Below are 11036 nucleotides of genomic sequence, written 5' to 3' on the forward strand. Positions count from 1 at the left end.
ATGCCCTGGGTGAAAGGAGACAAAAAAATGTTAGAATTGGAAGTCAGGACAGCATTTAGATCTAAACTGTGTAGAGAATGATGATTGGAAATATATTGTACCAGTTCTTGAGTTCTCTTGCTTCTTGTATAGGTGGATCAACAAGAATCACTGAATCAAACCAAGTACCAAGTGCGACCCCTATATGGCGAAAAGAAATGGAGCAAAGATTTACAGGTGTTGCAAATGAATATAAAACGCTAAATGTTAAAAATCTTAAAAATCAAAATGGGAATAAACCATTATAGTTATTCACTTTGACTCTGCGAGCAATGATCACAGGATAGCTGTGAAGTTTAGATAGCATTTCCTGTCCTTCATTAGCCAGAAAACTATCCCATGAAGACAATAGCACCGTCTGTGATCTGTACTTGTGATAAGAGCTAACAGTTACAGACCGGAAAAAATGACCGCAGAGGAAAAGAAGGAGAGGCAGTGTGAACTTTTGCCTAAACTGAAGATTGAAGTCCTTACTCTTCACTAAGCAGGACAAATTTTTGAACATCTGATTGCCTTGAGTTTTTTATAACTGTTTTCCTCTCAAGTGCACTAATCAGACTCCTAGCACGTCTATGAATAGTACAGAGAAGGTGATTATAAAAAACTTTGCTCAGAATGTAAACGCATTAAGAGTAAAGCATTGAAAGACCTACCAACTGATTTAATTTTGTCATCCATGTATTGAACTAAATCAGTAAACTTTGAATAGCAGAATTTCACAAGCATGACTTCATCATCATCAGCAATTTCGTCAATGACAGTCCTGCTACTAATCAACCAATGAACGGTAAGCTCAGATGTCTGGAACTTTGGCGGTATAGGCCTAACCTCAGCATTAGAGATTTTATACTTTTTATAAACCTGCAAGATCTGGCTCATTCTAGGAATGTCATCATTGAAGATGACTCCTTCGACTCTTGATCCCTACTTAAAGAGGTGAAATTAATACAGGATTAAGAAAGCAAAAGAAGAGCGCACTTAAATCATTACATCTAAAACTGAGCAGTAGCTCTGACTAACCTCTGAATCATAGAAAATAAACTTCTATTTTCTTGTCGATTTTCCCATTGAGTTTGTGACCTGTTGCTTTTCTTGAACAGTGATGATGCAATTCCAATTTTTCATGTGAGGCATAGTATCTCGCATTGGAAGCAAGTTAGCCATCCTATAAACACATAAGTTGATGTATAAATGAACAGGAACTAAAAGATCCAAGAACACAGTAATCTAACAATAAAAAATCTGCATAACTACCTTACGTTAGCATAATTCAAACAGAAAATGGTTTTGTCCTGAGTTAATCTAAAAATTTCATCAAAGACAACATTCCGAGTTTTACAATCTACTTTTGTGCCATCAAATGTTCCAGGAACACGAAGAATTTTAACTTTAGTTGCAGTCTTAGCTCTGGACAGAGCAACATACAACTGTCCATGAGAAAAAATTGGTTCTTGCAGATAGAGGCCAACGTAGTCAAGAGTTTGACCCTACGATTTATTGATGGTCAAAGCGAAGCAAAGCCGGACAGGAAACTATGTTCTTATTAATGGAATCCCATTTTTGTCACTGTCAGGCATCTGAAGAGGTATCCTTGGAATAAAAACTTTTTTTCCTCAATGGTGGCCAAAAACAATCTCAGCAGAAATCGTGTGCTGCCCGAGATCTCTACATATTAACCGTGTTCCATTGCATAGACCTTCAGCTGGATTTAAATTTCTTAGAAACATTAGCGGACAGTTTTCCTTCAACAGCAACTTATGAGGAGGGAGACCTTTAGGATTCTGAGAATAGAGGAAGTCCTCATAATCACCTTGGTGCCGCTGATCAACAGTCTTGTCCGAGCTAATATAAGTTTGAAGGCTTCCAGGAAATATCCTAATCATTATTTCATTGAGCTCATCAACTGAGCTATTTTTAGGAGCAAGGATGCACCTATTTATCAGGTTATAAGGATCCTGCGAATAGAGGTTCAAATCTGGAAAGACGCTTTCTATTAACCTGTGTATAAGAAGATTCATTCATAATGGAAGTAGGAGGAATATGTATAAAAAACAAACAAAATTTGATTATATGTAACCAGCTAACCTGTTTAAAGACTCCTCTTTATCGTAATAAGGAATAACTATATCTGGCGATAAAGTTATTTCTCCCTGATCATCAACAGGTTCCCTTCCCTCTCTTACTCTTAAAAGGAATTGTGAAAATCTTGGATCAAACATAGTTCGCATATTTTCTGTGAGCCTGATTTTATGTAGTTTAGGCCACAGAGGAGAAATGGGAAAGTTCGACTCTATGAGAACTTCTTTAGTCGCTTGCTCAATGACAGGTAAAGTCTGTCGAAAATCTCTGCCAAAAACTATTACCTTTCCTCCAAAAGACAAATCTGAGTCCATTAAATCTTTTAGCAATTCGTCAAATGCTTCAATTGTTTCCCGCTTAGCCATTGAAGATTCATCCCACAAAATAAGCATAGATTCAGAAAGGAGTTTTGCTGCAGAGTTTTGTTTACTAAACTGACAATTCTTAGTTTTCGAGAAATCAAGCGGTATCTTGAATCTTGAGTGAACTATCTTTCTGCCAGGAAGAATTGATACTGCAATTCCAGATGTTGCTACTCTAATTGCAACATGGTTTTGTGATCGTAAAGTGGCGAGAAGCGACAGATACAAGAACGTTTTACCGGTGCCGCCGGGGCCATCAACGAAAAAAACTTGACCTTTTAAGGAAAAACATGCTTTTAGGATTAGATCATAGGCATGCTTTTGCTCAGAATTCAACTTCTGAGGCAACAACAGATTCTCAGGTGTTACTACTAAGTTTCTTTCACTTTCAATCTCCTTTATTAACCTTTCAGCATAACCACATGTAAAATCATCAGAGACAAAGTGAAAATCAGCAATGTTTTTGCCCATTTGTTCGAGTGAGCTGTTAATATCCTGCAGAACTTTTCTTCTAATTTCAGGAGAAGAAAGTCCATGGAATGGTTGCTAGTGCTGATAGTCAGTAGAAAGTTTAAGTTCAAAATTTTCCCAAACCGATCTAGGATTTGTCGGAGAACAATACACAAGGAGAGTGGCAAACAATAACCTCAACGAGGACGGCATTTGAAACGCCACTGCTTCCTAAAACGTCTCCTCTATATATGCATCAGACTGCAGAAGTCCGAGAGCCAAAGCGGCCTCTCTAAATGAAGTTAATTTTTGTTCACTAACAGTCAAAAGGTCTTCAAAAGATATCGGTCCAGTAATGTGAGTTAAAAGCAATCTCAAATAATACATTTCTCCTTCTCTTGAACTAACAGTCACCATCCTACCAATCACCTTTCGACGTTTTCTTTCAGTCCACTCTTTATATTTAGTAGACCAAACAAAATGTTCAGGGAAATCTCTATAGAAGCATTTCAAATTTTGTGCTTTTTGATTTGTTCTGTTCATGTGGAAAAACTGAGTTAATATTGTTTTAGAAAAATCAATTTTACTCAGTAATTGCAACAAGTCAGAGTTCTTGTCAAAGGAAACAAATTGTTGGTCTGGAAGGTGAACTTGAAGAGTGTAAACTGCTGGAGTCATTTCATTGAGCCTAAATTCATAAATGCGCCAAAAAGCTTCTGGAGGTGAAACCCATCTACCTTTCTGGAAGTCTTTTATTTATCAATATCATCGGCTGATTCACAAGAAATAATCTTAAAGCTCACGAGATCATATCCTTTGAAAACATACTTATACAAGTATTTCACGAGCTTAAGAGTAGAACAAATTTTCACGTTGATGTGGCAATCAAATAAAGCAAGTAGGTAAGGGTTGTAAGGCACAACCCACCTATTATCAAGAGTAAATCTGCGAACTTTGACTCTCTTGCCATCATCTCTTCTTCTATAATATGGATAAGTATCCTCACCATGAGTCATTTGAGCACAAAAGTTCTTTGGATAGCGATTTTTGCAAGTTCCATCTCTCATACAAGAACAGGATTTATCCATGTCTCCGCAAGAACCATGGATCATATGTTTCACAACAAGAGAATATAAGTGAGGATATCGATCTTTGTCGGGCAACTCAGCACAAACTACTTTGTCGTATGACTCCGAATTAAGTAGCTTATGACCAGGTTTTAAGATCAATAATAAATGGGCATGAGGAAAGCCACGTTTCTGAAACTCGATCACATAAACACATGCTACAATTTCGCCAAAGATCTGCTTATTCAGAATTTCTGCTTTAAGCATTTCAAATTTAGCTCTAAAAACTCTAACTAGAAGGTCTGGCCGATCTTGAGGTTTTTCATGGTATTTCAAATTCTCTTGAATCTCCTTCCACGCTGGATTACATGTCATCGTAAGAAAAATGTTTGATTTTTTGTAATTTTGCACCAGCACCATCGCATCAAGGTAACGACGCCTCATATCCCTCGGACCACCTATAAAGGAAGCTGGCAAAATGACCTTACGGCCAACCTTAGAAGCAGCAGTTTGGCCAACAGAAACACTGTCAAGAACTCCTTGTAGAATTTCAAAGCGTATTTTGTTCTGTCGATGTCTATAAAAATCAAGTCTACTTGTTTCTATCTTGACATAAACATCAACCGAAAACTGCTGCAGTAATCTAAGAATGTGTAACAACATTGACTCATCATTGTCCCTTATTTGAAACCTATAACAGTAGTACTCCCTAGCCGATACAGTATCTTCCTCGACTTTTCATCGATCAGCAGCTATAAAGAAGGAAAATATTTTCTACATGATTAGACAATATAATGCAATGGCTAGACTCAGTAGCTTATAACAAGGGAGAAAGGTACTCACCTCTCTGTTCTAAATCAATTAACTCCAATGAGGAGTTAACTGAAGTTGGATCAATGTTAATATCATCCTCACAGGTGTCCCTTCCTCTTTTCCTTTTGCGGAGCCTTTCAATTTCATGGGGCTAGCCACACTCACCACAAGGGAAAATGAGAGGGTATTGTAAAAGGTCGTAATAGCCATAGTAATATTGAATCCTATGACTACCAGCTGAACGAGAATAAATCTGAATATGAGCGCACCTATCGGACGACTGATCATCACTTTCAGTCCACATAGCTGCAACTTGCGAGATAGAGGGAAGATTATATACTCGCTGGTCAAGTGAAGGATAACAATTAAGGACAATGTTCAGATTGTCGATGTTTGGAACATCCCTAAGGCTTTTAAAGAATCGAGCATAAGGATTGTCAGAAAGAACGCGCATAAGCAATTTTAAAGTGCTTTCGCGCAGCTTATCAGAGTTACCAAGCCTCTTTGCTAATTCTTCATCAGTGTCAAAGAAATATAATTGGATTTCAGATGGTTTATCGTCTAAGTGAATAAAGCCATCAAGAAAGTGGTAAACTTGACCCTGAACACGGAAGGTATAAACACCTTTTGCGTTCTTTGTTAATTCTGAGTCATATTTCGCAGCAAATGATGTAAAGCCAAGATTGTTGTTATAAGTACGAACATTGTTTCTGAAATGAGTACTCTCTTCATCGCTGTCAATGAACAAACGTTTCAAATCATAAGGCATTGGAGGAGCAACGATAGAGATTTCTCCCCCTGAGCAGCAAAAGGTAGGAGGTTCCAAATGGAACCTTTTCGCTCCAGAATGCTCACAATCAGGAGCATCATGCAGAACCAAAGATGCCTCAGGAATATTAGCAAGACGAGATATATTTGAACGTGCAGTTGTTCGTTTTATCAGTGCAGTTTTATTTCGCATACGAGCGACTTTATTAACTCGACTGGCCATCTAAATAAATCAGAATCTAAGTTAAGAAATGGCTAAGTCAAATCAGAAACAAATTCCAACCTGATCTCTGTTTGCTTATAGAATCAGGAGCACTACGTTTTTTGCTACGAGATCGACTAATAGATAGATTAGCAGAAGGATTTACTTTTCTGCTGCTCATCTCCAAACAACCAGATGCTGGCCTACACCTGCCTACCTCTTTTTCGCGAACAGGAAATATGTCTGCGAATTGCAACACTGAATAAACTATCTAAAATAGTCCAAAGTCCCTTAAAGGGACATGGCTAACAAAGGATGAAGGCTTTCAGAAACCAGGAAATAAAAAAGATCATTCATTATTTATAGCCTGGTTGAAGCAGTTCAGCAATTTTGCAAACATAATGAATATGCTAAGGCAAGGAAATACCTGTGCAAAGAGGTGTTAAGGCAAAATCTGAAATTCAGCAGACAAAGAATTACTTTTACAAGGAAGTTCTTTTTGGCCTGATTGTTCAAAGTTTGTAAGAGTCGAATTCAAAGAAAATGAGCCTAGTATAATTTCAGAATTTTATCGTTCATCAATTGTTCATTTTTAGGTGAAAAGGACAATATGTTCTTATGTTTTCTTTTAGCTGATTCATCACTGAATTGGACATCTGCAGAATGAACGGGGATTTTTTTTGGCTCTGCACCAGCAGACGACCTTTGATATTTTGCTGGTGCAAGGCTATTACGGAATGGAAGCTCCGCAGTTATGAACAAAGGCAGACGTAATTTGAGAGATACAAGGGAAATAACGACAGCCAAAAAAGGCGAATAAGGTTAAACGCCTCCTAAGAGTGGGAGTTAAATGGATCAAGGAATTGGACGCTAAGCAAAGCTGATATACCTTGAGGAGGAGGCGTAATTTGTAGACGAGTTTCTTTGCCAAAGGAGGAGGAAGCATGACTACTAAAGGAACCAGGTAGATGGTGCAACATGAATTCTAATCCTTCTCTAATCGCAAAGGCATTATCAGTGAGAAACACAACATCTGTGTTCCCCAATGGCTGAGAATGCACAGAAGTTGGATCCTCACTACGACATGGCATACGATGAGTATTTGGGAACGACACGCTAGATTCCACATATCCTAACGGAACCTTACGAACGTACGAAGCTGAAGTTTTTTCAGCTTCCTTTACAACTCTAGCTTCTCTTCGAGAACACAGAAGTTTCGCATTCTTCAGAGGTGCCATTTCTGCATATTTTTTACCGCGCATAGCATTCCTATCCATCTGATCGCTACATACTTTAGCAAGTGAAAGAAAGCCGAACGTACACCTCTAATACACCATCATAGAACCGACTAAATAAGCACAAAGGAGGCTAAAGTTCAAGAAAAAATTGTAACACAAAGAAATGGCATAATAGAGGCATGCATCAAACGCCTCTTCTCCAAAAAAAATAGAGTAAAGAAAAGCTAAAGCACAACTCTTACACAGCACCATGAAATTGAGTAGATAAGCACAAAGCAGGCAAAAGTTCGAGCAAACCTTGTAACATTTAAAAATGACATAACAAAAGCATGTATCAAATGTTTATTGCCCAGGAGCAAGCTAACAGGCAAAGTAAAAAAGCTAAGCATATGTAGAAGGGAAAATAAGTGATGTCACTTTAACCTTAGATATATATAACAAGTCTTTATCAACTAACAGTAGAGCAATAGAAAAGAGGACAGCACCTGTTTCTGTATCCAACAAAACAACGAGAGGGAAAAAATTTAAGAAGATACAATGACAAAGAGCAAATGTGCTACAACATGCACTAGAGCACAAAGGGGAAAAAAGTATAAAGAAATCAAGGGAAAAAGGGTAAAAAGCATAAAATAGACAGCAGGGAAAGCTAACCTGTACGTACTAAGAATAGCAGAACAAAAGCTACAAAAAAAATACAGTGATGTAAGAACTACTGACAGGAGGAAAATGGAAAACACGGTTCAAAACAATTCGACAGAAAAGCAAATTTAAATAAACTCATCAGAAACAAAAGAAGAAGCAAAATGAGCCGAAAAGCAAAGCAAACAGCCAATGAAACAGTAATAGCTCACCAGCCCATAAAATTTAGGGGAAAAAATCAAATAAACATAACAATGCAAGCAACACACTCACCAGGAGTTAAAATCAAACAATAACAGCGGAATTAAATTTGACACAAGAAGGCAGGAAGACAACAAGTCTGAAAGTCTGCAATCACTTCCTTTGTATTTCATTATAGAGTTGAAGCATACCAAAAAAAATACTGAAATGTCGGTTGCTTACCATGTTTCGCTCACCTCATCAAAGACCTTGATAGTTCCTGTATAACCTGACAAAGATTAGGCTTTTAATCAACTGAAGTTTGGCACTTTCTTTTATATCTCCATTTCTTTTTAAATCTTGCCCGGGATGTGAAAAAATATATATAAAATGACTCTATGGTATATCATTGGACCGATATTGAAGGAAGAGTTGAGCTGAGAATAGTTCAAACATATTTTTCTTGATTTTATGAAATTATAGAAAGACGATGCCCATGATGAATATTGCAGATGTTGCAATGTTTTGTTTCACAGTTTTTGATATACTGTTCTTGATGTAATGTAAAGCATTAATAGTTGGTTACAATAAATATGCCATGGAGTGGAGGTTGGTTACAATACATACACCGATACACGCACCATGAGAGTTTAACTTCACATGAATGGGGCGAATCCCTATTTCACTTGCTGAATTTCATCCCTGATCAGAGGATTCAATATTTGTGTTATAAGGAAGAAAGAGCCTCAAGTCCCGGATTTTTATGCTTATCTCCTAGCGGAAAGCAATCACAGTCATAAAAGTCAATTATTATTCACTTAATCTACCATATATATGCATATACTAATAATTATTATCTTCTTTTGTATTTATATATTTTTTCTATTGAATCTTATATACCATCTTTTGTATTTATTTACTTTCACTGATTAATCTTATATTTTAAAAAATATAACACCTGAAATATATATTAACGAGTGGGCAGCCGTTAGACAGACCAAAAAAAATAAGAATAAGAATAAGAATAGAGCACAATCTAATGAGTTTCAATTCTATGGTGAAATAGAATAGTTTCAATAAAGAATGCAGTTTCCTGATATATGGCTTGTAAGAGTCACCTAAATAGATAGATTGAGGCGAGGACTTTCCACAAACTTTGTTAATACAATGAGGGCAATTCCAATAATTACTTGATTTATAAAGAATCTCTTTTCAACAAAAAACAAGTGGGTTAGTATTTCGTAAAAAATTTTAATGAATATATACTATATTAAATTTGTATATTAATCGGATCTAGATTGAAAACGGGTCGAAAAATGTAAATATATATTTGACCTATTTAGAATGTAGATAAAATGGATCTGGGTAAATAGGCATAGAGTTTATCCGAGATTCAGAACTCCGATTTGGTCATGGACTTGGTCTATTGACAGCCGTATAAGGTATAAATAGTACTTCTACTGATGATAAGGTTAAAATTTTTTATAAGAAATCAAAGAAAATTGAAAAGGTAAATGCAGTATAAATTTAGCCTAATCTCACTTGGTGCAAAGAGCACATGAGGTATACTCTAAATACCAATGGCAACACCTTCGATCTAGGCTGACCTAATAATTTTTAGATGTAAACTAGGGTGCCAAAATGTTTAAACCAAATTATTAGTAATCCATAGTACTGGTTTGGATTCCATTTGATTAATTGACGATTTCTAAATATGTAATTTCAGACTCAACTATTTATTGAAACTAGATCCGAGTTAGAAATAGATAATCTTTTTTAAAAGTCATTTAGTTTTTTATTAGATCCGGAAGCAAGTTGGACATGTACGATATACATAGAAGTTAATCTGATATAAGAACTCTTCAATACTTCCGATCTCTCAAGTCAACAGCATTGACAATATAAATTTTATAATTTCAAGGGTAAAAAACCAAAAACCCCCATGTGATTTGCCTAATGTACACTTTACCTCTCTCTGATTTAGAAATCTACAATTTAACTCCTTGTCGTTTCAACTAAAGTGAAAGTCTGACAGAAAACATCTACAATAACGGTATTTGAGTGCCACGCACTTCTGCTAAGAGTTGTGGTTACGATAAATAATATTTTCACTTGCCAAAGATACCCCCGTGTGTTTATCAAAAGCATTCTCCCTACCAAATCTTTTCTTCTCCAAACCTTGGTGATTTTAGGTCCACTTATCTTCAAACCAAAACCGCAGCCATATGAAGAAAAATTGGTGAGTTTGGGTCTGCTCATAGCATGTAATCGATTTGGGAGGAGAGGTAAGAGTCTTGAACTTGTTAATTTTGAGATGTCTTCAGGAATGTCTTCCTCAAGTTATAGAAGTGGGAATGGAAGTAGGGATTTGAGATATCAATATAGGCTATGTGATTGTGGAAGAAAGTTTAAAATAAAAATTGTTGAATCAAAAAACCAACCAAAGGCATGTTATATTTCGTTTGTGAAAGAGATGAATGTGGCTTTTGGTGTTTGTGTAATCCGACTACCCGAGAGCAGCCAAGATGGGAAGCTGGTATTGGAAAACCAGTGGAGGAAGAGCGACCACATATGGAAGCTAGCATGATGTCAAGATGGCAAAAAGTGGATGAGGAACTGAAGAGCCTGAAGTTGCTCATTTGTTATTGTCTAATGGTGTTTGTGTTTTCACTATTAGTGTTGATGTCCAAGATGTGTAATTGATGTGTTAATTTTTTGTTTAGTTCTAGTAGTGACGTTGAATGGGGAAAGAAAAGTGTAGTGAAAATCCATATGTATAATGATGATTCCATGTTTTGCTTATAGAAATGAAAAAGAAAAGTTGCCTCATTGTCTTTTGGATAGTTATTATTAAATGTAAAAGTCATACTGTGATTGAAATGGGGTATGTCCCTTTTTTGTCATGCAACTTACTGTAAATGAAACTAAAACCTGCAGAAGAGAAATGAAATGGTTGCTTTGATATTCCATCTATTCATTTATACAAAACAACCATTTAATAAGAAGGGAATTGAAATGCCTGCAAAATGATATCTATCAACCATTCAACAGCATGATAATAAACTGGATGCAAAATGCGATCCATTTTGCTTTGATATTCCATCTATTCATTCACACAAAAAAACAACCATTCAGCAAGAAGGGAACTGAAATGCCTGAAAAATTATATCCATCAACTATTCAACGACATGATAATAAA

General features: G+C 36.3%; 1 protein-coding gene across 1 annotated transcript; it reads right to left on the reverse strand.

Annotated features, from left to right (window-relative positions):
- Positions 1–3682: 3682 nt before the first annotated feature.
- Positions 3683–5771, reverse strand: LOC140038399 (uncharacterized). The gene is made up of 2 exons (XM_072083743.1): positions 5080–5771; positions 3683–4640 (listed from the first exon to the last, which is right to left on the reverse strand). The coding sequence occupies exons 1-2, from the start codon at positions 5769–5771 to the stop codon at positions 3683–3685; spliced, it is 1650 nt and encodes a 549-aa protein (XP_071939844.1).
- Between the last annotated feature and the right edge of the window lie 5265 nt (positions 5772–11036).

This window comes from Coffea arabica, chromosome 3e (assembly GCF_036785885.1).
Source record: "Coffea arabica cultivar ET-39 chromosome 3e, Coffea Arabica ET-39 HiFi, whole genome shotgun sequence".
Classification (NCBI taxonomy): domain Eukaryota; kingdom Viridiplantae; phylum Streptophyta; class Magnoliopsida; order Gentianales; family Rubiaceae; genus Coffea; species Coffea arabica.